Raw genomic sequence first — 17,688 nt, 5'->3', positions numbered from 1 at the left:
AGTGCATAAGTTGAGATTATACAGCAGATTTCTCATTCGAGAACCACATGTGAATGTTAGTTGTTTGTCAGAAGTTTATGTTATGACTTGTGTAACAAAGAGAGCACTTGTCATAATTCACCAGTGACAGAATTTTGGCTTATTGAGACTGCAGTTTATTGTTCCCCAATGCCACCACTCACCTCTGTTGTGACCCTGATGCTCTCATGCAAATCTGGAGTTGACGAGTCAGAGAGAGCCATATTTGCCACCATGCAGGATATAACACATTGACCACCTAAGAAACATGACTCGTTTTTCGGCCAGCCATGTGGGATGATACAGCCTCATCACGTACTGTGAGTTGGGGAAATTGACTCATTTGCAGCAAAGCAAATATCCACATAGACACTAAGACAAAGTCTGCAGCACCACGGACAGTCAGCACAGCAATCACAGTAGCGGCTTTTTTTGCCACGAAGCAGAGAGAGGTGTACCAACAGTGGTGCATGTGCCAATGATACAGGATACAGGAGTGACACGGCATCATCTTTTCAGATGAGTCTTACTTCTGTGTTTGGCAACTTATCCATGTGTGGAGGCTCTGAGGAGAATGAACATTACCACATTGTATTTGCCATCAGTGTACGGTCCCAGCAGCTAGCATCACGGTACAAGGAACCATCAGGTACATGGCGTGATCACATCCAGTTGACACAACTGATAAGCCAGCATTATGCGTGATGTGTTCAAGGTTGGTGGCTGTGCACCGCTTTCTAGGTCTCCTGTCAAAAAGCCCTGTCTCGGTTTGCCGAGAGATTGGCATGCCACCGCTTGTGAGCCCTGCGATTGACAAATTCTGTCATAGGGTGGAATTGGCTTGGAACGAGAGACTTGTATCTGTCATCCGAGTTCACTGTAACACGATGTCCAGCCCTCATTTCTGCAAGATATTGTAGTTATGTGTACAAAAATTTTCAGACTGTGTACCATCAAATCTCAAGTATATTCTTGCTATACTGTATACAGACAGTACATAAATGTTTGGTATTTTCTATCCTCCCTGGAGTTGTCATTTTAATGGCCAGTGGTGTAGAAAGTAGAAAATCCTTTCTTGGTATTTTTGTGCTTTTTCACAAATTAATTAATGTTTTATTTTATTCCTTGCAAATGTGTTAATTTGTTTATCTGTTATCTCTGTTTACTTCAACTGCAACTTTTTCTGCTTTGTTTGCATTCTGAGGTAAGTTTCTAGCAATGAAAGTTATATTCTGCAACAAATTGCTGTTGTTGTTGTTATTATTATTATTATTATTGCGAGGAGAGTATTTCCCTCCTTTGTTGTTTTCAGTATCTAATGGTGATTCACTGTTAGCTTTTCAGCACCACTTGTGGTCTATTTTGAGAGGCTTTGAAATGAAGGTGCTGTGAAATGTGATTCATCTGTGGTACGGTATCAAGTAGCTTTTGAAACAAGTCTACATATTGAAAAACATAAATATTTTCAGATAAAACGTCGGCGTTATGACCAAATTGTTGGGAGAAACTTTGGTGAACCAGAAGTTTCGGAGGTAGAAGAACCACAGAATAGAGGACCTGTTACACCTGCTGTTGGGGGTGTAGCTTTGAGAATGATGGCAAATATGGGCTGGACAGGTGGCGGCCTCGGCAAAGCACAGCAGGGAATAGTAGAGCCCATAAGGTAATTACTTACATGTTGGTCACTGTTAACCACTTATTCTTTTGCATGGCTTATTTGCTTGCAAACAAGATGTGATTGCATATTCTATTATGAAATATACGTTTATTTATGGTATTTATGCCTATTATTATTACAGTATTTTATTCTTCTCAGTAAAATATTTCAGTTGATTATTATCAATGATGGCTGTATAGCGTTACTTTTGCAGTGTATGAGAAAGAGGAAACTGCTTATGAAGGTTTACAATAATAAATTCCTGAAGAATCTAGAAAGTTCCTCTCACTGGACAGTTGCACTAAGCATTTCATATTCCTTCTTCCTCTTCAACACATTGTCACCCAACTTATATAGTCATTTTGCTTATTTTAATCTGTTGTTGTCACTCATGGGTATTAACCAGAAATACAAAGATTCCAAGACTTACCAAGTGGGAAAGTGCCGGTAGATAGGCACAATAAATAAAACGCACAAAAACACACACAGAATTTCTAGCTTTCGCAGCCGACGGTTGCTTCTTCAGGAAAGAGAGGGAAAGACTGTGGAAGTTTCTTTCTATTATATATATAATGTGTTTAAACCATGACTTTACATCTACATCTGAAGACACAAGGCAATAAATTAATGGGTGAATTAATTTGGAGATGATGCGAAAGGGATTAGGTACAGAGAGGAAAGTGGCAGGTGTTTTTATATATAAAAAATTGATGTACAGTTGTAAGCTAAGGACTGCAAGTGATTTTGATCATTAATATTAAAAGGACATGATACAATTATTCATACGAGACAGCACAAAACAAAGCAAGAAACTCACTACTGAGGATACTAAAGAAAAGAACTTTGAAACATGACAGTTATTTGCTATATAGATGACACATCAAGGGGTCAATGAGCATATAAATGGTGAGGCTGAAACCATTGTTGATTTTTCAGGCAACAATAAACACTCGCTCTCTCACGCACACGCACATACACACACACATAGCTACCGTGTCCTGGGGCAGTAACTGAACTGGGATGAGGGGTCGTCTTGGGTGTTGTAGGTGCGGTGAGCAAAGAGGTGGGGAGGATGAGGGGATAAGAGAGAGATAACTGGCAGGGATGGACAGGGATGTGGCACTGGTTAGCTCACTCTGTTGCTGGCAGGTGAAGTTTCATGTAGCACATGACGACAGAGTGGGTGGGAGACTGTGGAGATTGATGGCAGTGGGAGGCATGGGGACAGGCATGGAAGTGGGTGTGGAACAGGGTCTAGTGGAGATTTGGAGCAGAAGAATTCTGGCACCAAAGAATATGTTTTAAGTACAATTCCCATTTATGTAAATCAGTGAAGTTATGGGGAGTGGGGATCCAGGTTATATGGACTTTGAAGCAAAAGTGGCCATTGCAGTTGACAGCAATCTGTCAACAGAGGTTTAATCTGCCTACAAAATTCAAAACAGCAAAACACCATTGCAAAGTGGAAAATCCATACTGCATTTGTACAAGATAATTGTTCTGAGTACGTTTTAAAAAATCATCCAGGAAAACTAAGGTGATAACATTCACAAAATAAAAGTCCGTAAGTGTTAGATACTGCGTACTTCACTGAAAGCAACAGCTTTATGGGCTGTGATGTACAGCCATTATTAGATTACTATATTTAGATACAGCATGATCAATAGAAATTTTAAATGTTTTAAATGCAATAAATACGAGGGAACAGAAGTGAAAGACAAAAAATGGTTCAAATGGCTCTGACCACTATGGGTTTAACTTCAGAGGTCATCAGTCCCCTAGAACTTAGAACTACTTAAACCTAACTAAACTAAGGACATCACACACATCCATGCCCGAGGCAGCATTCGAACCTGCGACCGTAGCGGTCTCGCGGTTCCAGACTGTAGCGCCTAGAACCGCTCGGCCACCCCGGCCGACTAGTAAAAGACAGATATGTAAAAAATGAAAATTAATAATTGAGCATTGGTACACAAAGTCATTCCTCAAAGAGCTTACAATCTGACTCACTATCCCCCCCCCCCCCCTCCCCCCAAATTATTTCATTTTCGTTGTTTTTTAGTTATTGTTTTATATCTTAATTTATACACAGTGACACTGTGTTTATTCGTGTGTAAGTGATGATAATTTGTCATCAAGATATAACTGCACAAAAGAATTAAAGGGTCATTTGATTGAAACCACATCATTTTCCCCTGTTGCGACCCAGAAGTTTGAAATCTGACTAAAAGGTGCCTACAACCTTCCTGCATAATGGTACAAAAGTGTAGCACCCTGTAATGTCATACTTGGCCTCAGCAACACTTGAAACAGCAATGTGTCTAGACATCCAGGGAAAAAGGCCAGTCCTCAGCAGTTCATGTGAGGTGTATTGTGGGTTAATGATGTCACATTTGGCACCAAATTTCACCACAATTCTGCCAGATGCCACTGCGGATATGTCATACCTTCCTCTACCCACATCTCACCCCCTTCTCTTGATGCCTTCATGATGGAGGTTAGAACTGTGGCACTCAGTGTTGAAATCACACAGTTCTCTTATGGGTGACTGAGGAAACATTTCAATCGACACAAAAAGACCTCAGGAGGTGTCATAATGGATGTCAGTGAAACCTCCATTTCACATAGGACATTCGTGGACACACACTTCACTGTCAAAACTGATGGTTTTCAAGGCGATGTGCAACAGAATGATATTCTTGACAACCTTCGACAGTGCTGTGACCCCTGGATATTTAGCCCTTCTCTAAGTACATAGTGAAGTTTCAACCCCATTTAATGTGATCTGACCCCTTCGGAGTGTATTGTGGCTGCAATTTTTGTTCTGATGTACAGGGTGAAACCACTAGGGATTGTTCAAAACCATTTGACGAAATTTAATCATGATCTGGTTCAACAGAGGATGTTTATGATTTTACAGTCCTCCTGTGGTGTGATTATGGGGTGGGGGCAACATATTCTGTGCCACCTTGCATACCTGTATTGTCTTCTTCTTTCTTGGCTCTACAGCTCATGATGAGCCTTGGCCTCTTCTACAATTTTCTTCCATCTCTCTCGGTCCTTTGCCAGTACTGTCCAGTTTCTATAGCCCATCTTCCTAAGATCTTTGATTACTCCATCTTCCCATCTGGCTCTTGGTCGACCAGGTCCTCTCTGCCCCCCTGGCTTTCCTTGTAATATACTTTTTGGTACTTCTGTATCATTCATGCGAGTCACATGTCCCGCCCGTCTCAGTCTGGATGATTTCACTATCCTTCTGATGGGTTGGTCTTTGTATATTGTATACAACTCATGGTTGTATCTCCTCCTCCACCTTCCTCTCTCACAGATTGGGCCAATAATTCATGTAAGTACCTTTCTTTCAAATGCATCGAGTGTTTCAATGTCTTTAGTTGTTAATGTCCAGGCTTCAGAGACATATGTAAGCGCTGGTTGTATAAGTGATTTATACATAGTTAATTTCTTGGCAAGAGTCAGGAGCCTTGAGGATAGAAGTCTTGTTAGGGCAAAATAGGCTCTGTTGGCCAGTATTAATCTCTGCTTGATTTCAAAGGAGGTATCATTTAGATGTGTTACTGTCGAGCCCAGATACTTGAAATGTTCAACTCTCTCAAATGTATAATTGCCCATTGTTATTTCATTTGGCATATTTTCCCTATGTGCTTTTCCAGCTGCCATGTATTTTGTTTTTTGTTCATTAATGATTAACCCCATGTTCCTACTGGCCTGTTCAATAGCTGTAAATGTCTCTTCCGTTGCTTTTTGGGTTCTTGCTATTATATCTATGTCATCTGCGTAGGCCAGTATCTGCACCGATTTACAGAAGATCGTTCCTCTGTTCAGAAGGTTTGCGTTTATCATCACTTTCTCCAGGGCGGCATTAAAGAGAAGGAATGCCAATGCATCCCCTTGTCGCACTCCATTTTTAATACTCAGTGTGTTGGACATCATTCCTCCTATTCTTACACCACCTTGTGTTTCGCTCATTGTCATTCTCACCAGCCTTACCAACTTTCTTGAGATTCCCAGTTCATCTAGCGCTTGATATAACTGCTCTCTATTTATGCTATCATAAGCTGCTTTGAAATCTATAAAGAGGTGATGCGTGCCAACTCCATATTCGTTTGTTTTTTACAGGATTTGTCTTAAGGTGAATATTTGATCTATGGTTGACTTCCCAGGAAGGATATTGGTACGGCCCCATCTCCCTCTGTATGATTTGGAGTATTCTGTCGAATAGTATATTAGAGAATATTTTATATCCCAAATTAAGTAGTGTGATCCCTCTCTAATTGCCGCACTCCATCTTATCTCCTTTCTTATATATGGGATCTATGATACCCTCTTTCCATTGTTGGGGCATTTTCTCCTCTTCCCATATTCTGGTGACCATTTTCAGAAGGCTTTGTTCCAGCTCTCTGTCTCCTTGCTTAAACAGTTCTGCTGGAATACCATCTGTCCCTGCCGCCTTGTTGTTTTCAATTTCTTCATGGCAGTTTTCGCTTCTTCTATATTCGGTGGGGTAGTGTTGTTGTCTGGGTCCTCTTCCCCATTGGTGTCTGTTGGGTTTTCTGGTACAGTTATTCTAGGGTTGAGGAGACTATCAAAATACCTGCGCCATCTTTCGCATATTCCCTTCCCTTCACTTATTATATTCCCGGTCTCATCTTTTATTAAGCTTGTTTTGCTACCAAAAGGCTTCCATGCCACATTCACCTCTCTTTAGAATTTTCCTATTTCATTTTTGCTTCTCTTGAGCTCCATTTCTTTGACACTTGCTTTCATCCATTCTCTCTTTTTTTCTTTGGTGGGTCCTCTTTTCAATCCTGTGTTTTTCTTTGTATTCTTCTACTACCCTCCTCGTACAGTGTGATCACAGTATCCTTCTATATGCTTTGTTCTTTTCTTCAGTTACTATTTTGCCTTCAGTACCAAACCATGATGGTCTTCCTTGTCTTGTCCCAATTCCAAGTATCTCTCTTGCCAGTGTTTCCACCATCATTTTTATCCCTTCCCACTGATCTTCAATATTGTTATATTCTCCAGTGTTTTCCAATATCCGAGTTATCTTCTCCTGATACTTTTCTCTTACTTCCACTGATTCTAAAGTTGTTATATTTCTGTGCCCTGGGTCGGTCTCCTTTTTCTGCGTTAGATATCCTTGCCTTCTCCTGTGACCATACCAGAAAATGATCTGTATCTATGTTTGGGCCTCTGAGACTCCTAACGTCCAATAGACCCGATTTCTGTCTCAGATCTATCAACACATGGTCAATCTGATTTACTGTGTTTCCATCCAGTGAGTTCCATGTTCCCTTGTGAATTTCTTTCTGTGGGAACAGTGTTGATCCTATTACCATATTTCTAGATGCTGTGAACAGTATAAGCCTTGTTCCATTATCATTACTTGTTGTGTGTTTGCTGTGGGGGGCCAATTATTGGTCTATAAATCTGTTCTTTCCCCACCTGAGCGTTTAGGTCTCCAGCTATTATTTTAATATCATGCCCTAGGCACTCATCTAATACTCTTTCCAAAGATTCATAGAATACTTCTTTCTCTTCTTCTTCGGATTCTTCTGCTGGTGCATGGGCATTAATTATGGAGTAGGTAAAGAATTTCCCCTTTATCCTGAGTGTGAAACCACTAGGGATTGTTCGAAACCATTTGACGAAATTTGAACATGATCTGGTTCAACAAAGGATGTTTATGATTTTACAGTCCTCCTGTGGTGTGATTATGGGGTGGGGGCAACACATTCTGTGTCACCTGCATACCTATGTTGAGCACTTTAAAAATGAATCTGTAAAGAGACAGCCTTTGACTGATTCCTGGGTGACTCGGCACAGGCATCCCCTTTGACACCATTAATTTGAGTGGCACTACACTGCTGCTCCGGTGCCTCTTTGCAGGCATGATGTTGAAGGGGTTGCTTGCATGCATGTGCATAGGTATCAGTCAAGGGTGGCACTGAGGATCCCCATTATGATTCCACAGGAGGACACAAAAACCACAAACACTCTTGCTGCTTCAGGTCATGTTTAGTTTTCATTGAATAGTTCTGAACAGTCCCTAGTGGTTTCACACTGTACAAGAGAGCAAAATTTGTGGTCATGCTACATTCAAAATGGATCATATCAAATTAATTTGGGGTACAACCCCACAATGTTCTTAAAGAAGGGTTGAATCATCTGAGGGGTGTCACCACTGTCAAAGGTTGTCAAGAATGTCGTTCTGTTGCGCATTGCACTGCAGACTGTGATTTTAGACCACAAAATGTGTCTCAATGAATACTCCCCATGGGAAGAGGTAGTTTCATTGACACCCTTTATGACATCTCCTTGGGCCTTTTTGTATCTCTTCTGAGTGGGAATATTTTCATCAGCCACACAAAAGAAAACTGCCTGATTTCAATGCTGGGGATTGTAATGTATCTCTCAGGCTGCAAATTTGTAACGACTAACAATCACTATCACAGTACAATCTACAATACATATTCAGAAAGTCCACAATCAGGTTTAATGCATTTCTGTACTTGCAGGGCAACGCATTAAGGAGCTTGTTGTACAATTAGCATGCCTTACACATTTCTTTATGAGAGTAGCAATGTCCACAGTGTGACCAGGTTGTCTGAAAATTTTTTTTAACCATTGACAGGTGGCACTGAAATCGAGAAAAAAGTAAAATTTAGTGTGAGTCCCCTTGCCTCTCACATGTTAGGGTGCTTCATTAGTGTGAGTCCACTTGCATCTCACAATTTGGGGTGCTTAATTAATGAAATTATCCATGAAGAAATTGTTCAAAATTATCCCTATTTGCTTCATTGCATAAAGTCAATCATCTGCGAAAGTTGTCCACAGTTTTGAGCAGCACATCCTGTGGTATGGCTGCAAACACTCTTTGAATGCATTGCTCCATATCGTTTCAGGTTGTGGGCTGTCTTTCATAAACAATATTTTTTAAATAACCCTACAAGAAAAAATCAAGAGATGTTAGGTCTGGTGAACGTGGAGACCACTGAATTGGTCTGCTGCGTCCTGTCCACTGACCAGGGTGCTGTAAATTTAAAACTTTCTGCACATTTTTAGCATAATGAGGAGCTGCTCCATCCTGTTTGAACGACATTCGTTGCGTAGTTTCTAAATCAACATCTTCCATTCGCTCCAGCAAATTATCACAGAGAAGTTGTAAAAATGATTCCCCAGTAACATTTCGGTCAAAAAAATATGGTCCTATCAAGAAACCATTTAAAATTTTACATCAGACCATTAACAACCATTTGTGTTGATTGTCAACGGGTCTGTGCCAGTGTGGATTGACAGGGGACCAGTAATGACAGTCATGACGATTTAATTTGCCATTGTTTTTGAATGTGGCTACATCGGTGAACATAATGTATCTAAAAAAATCATTGTCACCTCTTATCATTTCCAAGTCCCATTGCCAGAAATGCACGTGTATTTTGCATATCTTTCGGCGTTAATGCCTGTGTCAGTGTGATATGATACACGACATTTATGTGCCTTCAAAATCCTCAAAAAGTTGCTTTTGGTAGTCCAGTTAGTCTCTGAATCACACAACTACTCATTTTGGGATCCAGTTAAACACAGGCGAGAGCGGTAAGGGTACAAGTGTCATTTCCACTGTAGTCGCGATGACAAGGTAAACAGTGCGTGTAGTCATTTCGAGCTCGTTGAGTGCAATTTCGAATAATGTTTTCACTTGGATGTCGTCTGTTTGGGAAACTATCCACATACAATTGCGCAGCTGCAGCATAATTGTTATGGCATTCACCTAAATGTAACATCAAATCAACAATCTCTGTATGAGGATAGTGAGCCGTGTTTACGGTTCACAATCTGAAAGTGAAGTGACGTCTGATAACATTGCACTGACCTTTATACTGAGCCGTAGTTCACAGTTTGGCCACGGTAGTGCCACAGTTGAGTGAGTAATGCAATTGTGATGAGTTCCGTAACGAGATTTTAATATCATTCCACCTTCCTCCATCAAAAACTGTGGCGGGTAGGATGCATTTTGTTGAAAAACTTAATTTGCATTATGAAAGAATTGGTGCACATACTGTATCGATTTGATGCGTCTTCCTCTGATCATTTTAAATAAATCAGAGTTCTTCCCCAGTTTTAATTTTTCTCAATTTCAGTGCCATCTGTCAATGGTTTAAAATATGTTTCAGACAAAACTGGATTACTTTTTTATGGAGAATCCGAATCTGCAATAAAAAATAGGGGTTTCCATTTAAGATTTAAAAGTTGCCCCCTGCCCCACACAAGGGGGCGGGGTTTGGGGGTTACGTGTAGTATCACCGGCACCTCCCCCAGCCATCTCTTCTTCCCCCTTTCTTTGACCTTAAATCTAATTTGTTGTGTGTGTGTGTGTGTGTGTGTGTGTGTGTGTGTGTGTGTGTGTGTGTGTGTGTGTGTGTGTGTGGTTTAAGGTCAAAGAGAGGGGGAAAAATAGATGGCTGGGGAGATGCGGATGGACATAGGAAGGGAGGACATGGATAGGGAAGAGGGGAGGAGGTGGAGAAAGATAGGGAGGAGGAGAAAGAGGTGGCCGGGGGGGGGGGGGGAGATGCTGGATAGAGAATGGGGGGGGAGGAGGAGGAGGAGGAGGCGGAGGAGATGGACAAAGAAGGGGGAAGAAGGATATTAGTACATATTTAGCTATTGTGAAGCATTGGCGGATTTGCTAGTATTTTATAATTGCAGTATACAGGGGTTGGACAAAATATGAAAACACCCATAACATAGCACATTAACATGTCTAATATGGTTAGGAAACCCATTGACATTCAAAACAGCCTCTGATACTCTTGAAATGGATAAATGCAGGTCCTGTATGGCTTTCAAGGGAATCATAAACCATTCTTCCTGCAAAATAATGTCAAGTTCAGGTAATGATGATGGTGGATAGCAATCACAGATTCTTCTCTCCAAAGAAGACCACAAAGGTTCAAAATATTAAGATCTGGTGACTGGTGGCCAGGGGAGATGCAACAATTCATCCTTGTGCTCTAAAAACCAGTCTTGGACTATGTGAGCTGTGTAAACAGGGACTCTGTCATCTTGGAACATGGCATCACCATTGGAGAACAAACATTGTACCATGGGATGGACCTGATCAGCCAAAATGGTCACATAATCATTGACAGTAATGAGACTTTGCAGAGTAACCATGGGGCCCAGAAATATCATGACATGGCTACCCAGATCATCAACAAATCTCCTTGTTTCCCTCTTGGAACATAAATTCATCCAGAAGTTATAAACAGTATGAAACAAGATTCGTCTGACCAATTGACTTTTCCCCTTGCTCCATAATCCAAGTTTTACAGCTTCATCCCCACATTTCCATGTTATGGGCATTTGCATCACTGATGAGTGGGTTTGGAGTTCTCGCTCACCCTACAATACCCAACTTATGGTGCTCACTTCATTTTTTTGGTGCTGACAGGGTTTGTGAGTGCAACATTCAGTTCTGCAGTGACTTTTACAGGTGTCTTCCTTTTATTTTTCATCATTAGCCTCTTCAATGACCTTCTGTCATGAACACTTAACACACACACTTCTGTTCACACTGTGATTCAGTGCATGATGTTTTTCCACATTCCCTGTATGCAGTAAAATTTTTCTATGTTTGCCTCTTGGAACATCAAATGCTTGGATCACCATGCTTATGGAAGTACCTACCATGTGAACACCAATAATTTGCCCATGTTTGAATTCACTTATCTCCGACATAATGAACTCAAAGTTACATAGAACACTGTTGTGACCATGACTTGCACTTGCAACGTATTGAGGACATTGCACAGGTGCCATTAATGTTCAGATACAACAGCACAACCTGCAGGCTTGTTTACCATCAGCATTAGTATTTATGCATGCATTTCTCGTGATGTTTCCACATTTTTGGCCAGCACCTGCACATTAATGTGAATATATACTTGTTGTTTTAATCTCCTTACAGTGGTGATAAACAGAGAATATGTATTTGTGAAATATGTATGGAAATGAAACAATTTTAGCTCAAGATATATGGATCACATCTACTTAACTCCCAAATTCTGCAGCTGTTGTCATTGAATAACTTAATGCTTCCGCTTTTTTTTTTTTTTTTTTTTTTTAGTTTGACAGCCAAAATGAACAGAAGTGGCTTTGGTAGTCAATTTAAGGAAGGGAAGAAAGAAAGTGCTGAGAAACCGGGAACCTCATTCGAAAATAAAGCACTCATATTTCTCGAATCATATGCAAGGAGTAACTCTGAACAAGATCTTGTGTTCGCAGCAGAGTTTACCAGTGATGAAAGGAGTATTCTTCACAAGTAAGTTTTTGAATTTATTATACTTGAATCTTGTTTGTTCTCCAATTATATTTATAATGTCAGTAATTTGTAGACATACAATTTCTGCTGCGAGTTTTGATATTGCTGTTGGCAGAAAATTTTTTATCATAAGTGCTTGTGCCCCTGTTTCAGTGAATAGATGTTTATAAAATTAAAATTTCTTTAACCTTTGCAGTCTATATCACACTGATTATTTCGATAATTTAAGTTTGTGCATGAGTTCCATACTTAGATGATAGAATTAACTAATCCAGTCAAATACTCAATGCTGCTTAAACAGGATATAAGCCTGCAAAAATTTGCTTGGCTTCAGAGACCGAGCATGGTGGTGCTGTGGTCAGCCACTGGAGCCATATTCAGAAGTCTAGTGTTTCAACTCGCTATCCAACCATCCAGATTTAGATTTTTACCTTATTTCCATGAATTGCTTAAGATGAATCCCTCACTGGGTTGCAGGAGATTGAATGGCCTATTTCCTTCCTCAGTCAGAGCTTGTGTTCCACCAGCAATGACTTCATTACTGATGAGAGATAAAAAACTAATCTTCCCTTGTTCCTGCCAGAGTGCTTAACTGAAAAGCTAATTTAGTGACAGTACTTTGTGAGTTGCATCTCTCTCCCTCCCCTTCTTTAGCTTTCACATAACTAAGTGAGATTCATCAGCAACTGGACAGGTTTCAGTAGGAGGTTCAAGTAGAAAAAGAGTCTTATGTCCCTTCCCTCCCTGTCTTCAACTACCTCATAAGAAAAGATGACTCATCACCAGTAGGACAGGTTTTGCGTATTGGAGGTTTGATAAAGTGACTAATTTAAGAGACAGTGAGTGATGATGAGAAAGCAACATAAGTTACTCAGCAAAATTAAGCTTCAAGGTACCTGCTTTCCTCACTGCTGTACAAGTGAAGAGAAACTCTTAAGTAGTTTGAAAACTCAGTGTTCATTTTGAGGGTAAAAGTGCAAATATGCAGATGTGGAAAAAGACGTGCTTGATTTTTTAGTTCAAAACAGGAAATGTGCATATGCCATTACAACTGAAATAATTGAAATTGAAGGCTGCAAAACAGCATGTGAGAGAAACATTTTGCCAATGGAATTTAACATTTTGTGTGGATGGGTTGACAACTTATGTTATGAAATAATCTGTGTATTCATTGCAGAACTACAATAGCACAAAAACTGCCTCAAGCTTACAAAAACAATTTGATGTTTTTTCAGCATTTATGTGACCCAACTATGGCACAAAAAATTTTTATTTACGTTCTCAAATAGGGAATGCAAGCCAAATGTCAGTCTACTTTGATATTCCAAATGGCACTACAATAAATAATGTAGGGAAATGTGGCATACAAATGTGTACATGTGGTGCTGAAAAACAGCGGTGGCCAGTGATGTTCAGCATTATGGCTGATGGATAAAATTGCCACTGTATGTGGTTTTTAATCAGAAAACAATCCCAAAGGGAGAAAGTTTCCTTGCTGGTTTTATTGTAAGAGCTAGTGGTGGCAGGTGGATGACAGATGAGCTGGTCCTAGACTGGATTTCAGTAGTGTGGAAAAAGTAGCCAAGAGCTCTTCTTCACTCAAAATCAATGCTTTTGTTGAATAGTTTTCCCAGGTACACTGGTGGTTGAGTGAAACAAAAACTGAAAAAAAGAAAACTGGCAGCCTGACAAGTGTGTTGCAGCTTTCGAATATGTGTATCAGTCATCCATTGAAAGTTAGCATAAGACAATTGTATATCAATTACATCTTGAACAAAGCAATGACAGGAAGCTGGCTACTTTGTGGTCAATATCAGAAGAACTTGACATAAAAATACACACACACACACACACACACACACACACACACACACACACACAGGTAGGTATAAAGAAGTTCACACAATGTTGCTTTTCTTTTTTCAAGAACAGCTAATGTAAATGCAAACAAGGTGTAAGTTTTTCTGTCGGTACGTACTGTTTTGCTGCACAGTATTGTGAGACAAGCAAGGAATATTGATAAACCTGAGCAGTCAGAACGATATGTACAGATTAAATAAAGCAACCCTCAGGTAGAAGGTTGCTTTGAACTTCACAATGATTAACTATTGTGCAGTGCCTTATTGTCATTATGCCTTTCCCTTTTCCAGCTTGTGGACTGATTGACATAACTAGTTATCGTGGGACCTACTAGTTATCGTGGGACCTACCATTTGGACAAGGAAATGAATCAAAGGAAATTTATATTTCAGCATATACATTTACACCCCTCCAGGGGGTGTAGTCAGGATTGCCTGTGATGTGGGCTTGTAGTTAATATACGGAACTCAAGTTTATAAAAAGAAACTGTATCAGTTTATTTGCTCGTAAGGGTTGCAATTGGTACAAGAGAAGATAACTGCAGTAGCTCCAGATCCATCTTGAAGGGGAAGGGAAATTGCCACAGTAAAGAAAGTAAGCCATTTAGTATCTACTCTAGATGGCAGCTTGGAACAGACGCCATGGCTTCTAGAGCCCTTAGTCTCATAAGTCAACTGATCCTGTGATGTGATTTGATTGACAGAGAGACTTTGCTGATGATGATTTTACCTATTCTGGCATGAACTAATCGATTTTTGTTGTATCAGTGGAAAAGTGATAAACAGAAAGGCAGCCTCTTTGTGAAGCTTAAATGATAAATGTTACTTGCGATCGGAGCCTGGGAGCATCATGTACATCTATTACCCTCTCCCTGAATTCAACAATCGCAATCAGGCTTAAATCTAGGGCTAACAATATATTAATTTTAATTAACAGTTCAGTATTTTAGTTTCATTTAACAATTTTAATTTTATTTAAGAATTCACTATTTTAATTTAATTTAACAATTCAAATCTTGGAATGTGAGTATAATTGTTACGTGACAGTATAGTGACTACAGTTGTTGGCACAGAACTATGATGGTGGCAGTGTCAGAAAGGCAACCATAGCTGGCTTCAGAGACAGTTTTAAGGAGTACAAACAACTGAAACACTTGCACAACAAGGATGAGAAGATAACGTGAAAATAATCAACATAAGTTTACAGGTCATTTTTCAAGATTTAAGAAAGAGGCAAATGATTGATTTCTAGCATTATTGGAGGAGATAATGGACTTGATGTGATTTGTAGTAGAATGAGGGCTGTGTGACATTGAAAGGCCTTCTCATCAGACTGCAGTCAGTTTTTAAGATGACATGGACACACGGTGTCCAGTGTCCTAGGTCCTAGGTAATCACCAGGAAGGCACCATTCAGTTGCCAACCTGATGATAAGGCAGGTCAGAATTACAGAACAGAATTTTGAAACAGAACATTTTGTTTTATGTGTAGTCAGGGAGCAGCACTGTAAATAAAATTTTAAGTTAGTTAGCCTCACTGATGAAGTACTTGAAGTAGCACTGTAATTACTTAACTGATAAAAGAAAAGTTGCCAAATTGAAAATATGTTAATGTGGAGAAGGTACCAAGTCAACTGCTTGATTGAATCTTTTTAAGTATCAACCAGAATGATGTATGAAATTAAACAGATTTAACTAAAAAAGTATAAAATAACAACTGCAAAATATTACACTTCTCATTGCATTAATTCATCTTATAAACAAATAATGAATCATTAACAGTAAACACCTGGAGGGTGATTCCCTTAACCTAAATTTATGTATCACAACAGTAATGTAATTAAGTTCAGTCACAATGAATAGAAATATTGTAAAAAAAGCTCATGACAATAAAATATCAAATGAACAGATAAGCACAATAATAAAAGTTTGAAACAGTCACAAAAGTAAGCAATTCATAAGAAAAATACAAAATAATACTTTTAATTAAAGAAGAGTGACATTGAGGAATTGCTGTTTAGGGCAATAGAAAAATAAAAGTTGTCATTAACTTTTGCTCTTTATGTCGGTACAATCCACTGGAACCTGGCCAGACACATGATCAGCCAGAGTGGCTGTAAGCATGAGTCACATGGAACAGTGTTGAATTCAGTGGTGGTTGAACAATAGGTGGGTCAGTCCTGTGGAGAGTGGGATCTTTTTCCTGCAAATTCCTCCAAAACACAGCAGCTACCTTCTCCACATTAGTGGCTTGTGACGTGCGTACTTGTTGCAAAAGTTTTCAAATTTTGTAAACTTTGAACATAACTTTACCACACCAGATAATGGTGAATACTATGCAGTGACAATGCCTCTAAATAGCAAAATAATGCAAACATATGATGAAATCACTCTGTAGTAGAGGCACATAATAAAATATAGAGGAATAAGCAAAAGAGGGTAACTAGGCTGAAAAGGGCACACTTTAATGTTTGGGATAATGGGGAGTGTGCAACAAACAAATACAAAAGAGTGACGCATTTGTAGTACAGGGGCCTGCTAGTCTTGTGGAACCACATTACGACCGTAGAGAACCACATTAGAACACAGAGTGGTGGGCAGAGGAGAAAAGACTGCATGACTAATGTTGTTTGACAAAGGGTAGATGTCAACAATGGACAGATTTTTGGCCCACAGCAAGCAATGCAGTGGGGGAGAAGTTCTGTCCAGGCAGTGGTAATACCAAATTAACATGCTAGAGAACCCTGTAAGGCACAGAGGTAACGTCACAACAATATATATGCTACACTTACGCAAAGTTTCTACTTAATCACGACCAGTGAAGCAAAAGCTCACAACAAAATCATCAATATGGCTAAGCAAAAGAGTGACATAGAAAATACTGACATTATTTCCAACTCGAGACTTAAGATTCAGTCTTAATCCCTGGACCATAAATTATATGCAGGAATAGAAGTAAATTACAGTAACATCTGTGTAACAGTTTACTGAACAGTTCCTTCAGAGTTTTGCTGATTCCACTGTGGAAGATACTATATCACTATCTTTATACTACAGCCGGCCAGTGTGGCCGAGTGGCTCTAGGCGCTTCAGTCTGGAACCGCGCAGCCGCTTTGGTCGCAAGTTCGAATCCTGCCTCGGTCTGTGATGTCCTTAGGTTAGTTAGGTTTAAGTAGCTCTAATTTCTAGGGGACTGATGACCTCAGATATTAAGTCCCATAGTGCTCGGAGCCATTTGAACCATTTTTCTTATACTACGTTAAGTGATCAAAATTAATTACAATTTTCCGGTCTGAGAGCTGTAATTCGACATTGACAGGTGATGTGAAATGCAATATCCAGAACGGTCCATCCCAGGGGAACTTAAGTTTCTTAGTTCTGCGTGGTTTCTTTGCGGTTTGCTGTAGCATTATGTAATTTCCTACTTAGTATAGTACCATCCTGTCATTCGTATGATTACGGAGCTGTTGTCTCTGTGTCACAGCTGCATTATTCTGATGAACTCTCTACCAAATCAGTTTAAATCTTTTGCACAGGTTTTTCACTTCTGCGGAATTTATTCTAGAAAGCGACTTCTCGGTCTTGAAAGGGTAATGCAGTTTGTGACTATAAACAACCTCATAGAGACCCAGTCCTATTGTCTCGTATACCCTTACATTGCATGACAAAATTGCATGGTAATAGATGATCCCAATCTCAATGTGAGCTGAGCACATAATACAACAACATTTTGACCTATCACCACTGTTTAATCAACACGTTCAGCCCTACCATTACTCTTAGGCTGAAATGACATAGTTCTCCATATTT

General features: G+C 39.7%; 1 protein-coding gene across 2 annotated transcripts in view; it reads left to right on the top strand.

Annotated features, from left to right (window-relative positions):
* LOC126297932 (uncharacterized) overlaps nt 1-17,688 on the top strand; it is a 160,718-nt gene that overhangs the window by 132,269 nt on the left and 10,761 nt on the right. For both annotated transcript variants that reach the window (XM_049989252.1, XM_049989253.1), the window contains 2 exons: nt 1,488-1,681; nt 11,826-12,020. In XM_049989252.1, the coding sequence (XP_049845209.1) occupies nt 1,488-1,681; nt 11,826-12,020 (389 nt within the window). The remainder of the gene's footprint in view (nt 1-1,487; nt 1,682-11,825; nt 12,021-17,688) is intronic.

This window comes from Schistocerca gregaria, chromosome X (assembly GCF_023897955.1).
Source record: "Schistocerca gregaria isolate iqSchGreg1 chromosome X, iqSchGreg1.2, whole genome shotgun sequence".
Taxonomy (NCBI): domain Eukaryota; kingdom Metazoa; phylum Arthropoda; class Insecta; order Orthoptera; family Acrididae; genus Schistocerca; species Schistocerca gregaria.
The sequence above is the reverse complement of the archived record's forward strand: the minus strand, read 5'-3'. Positions and strand labels throughout refer to the sequence as shown.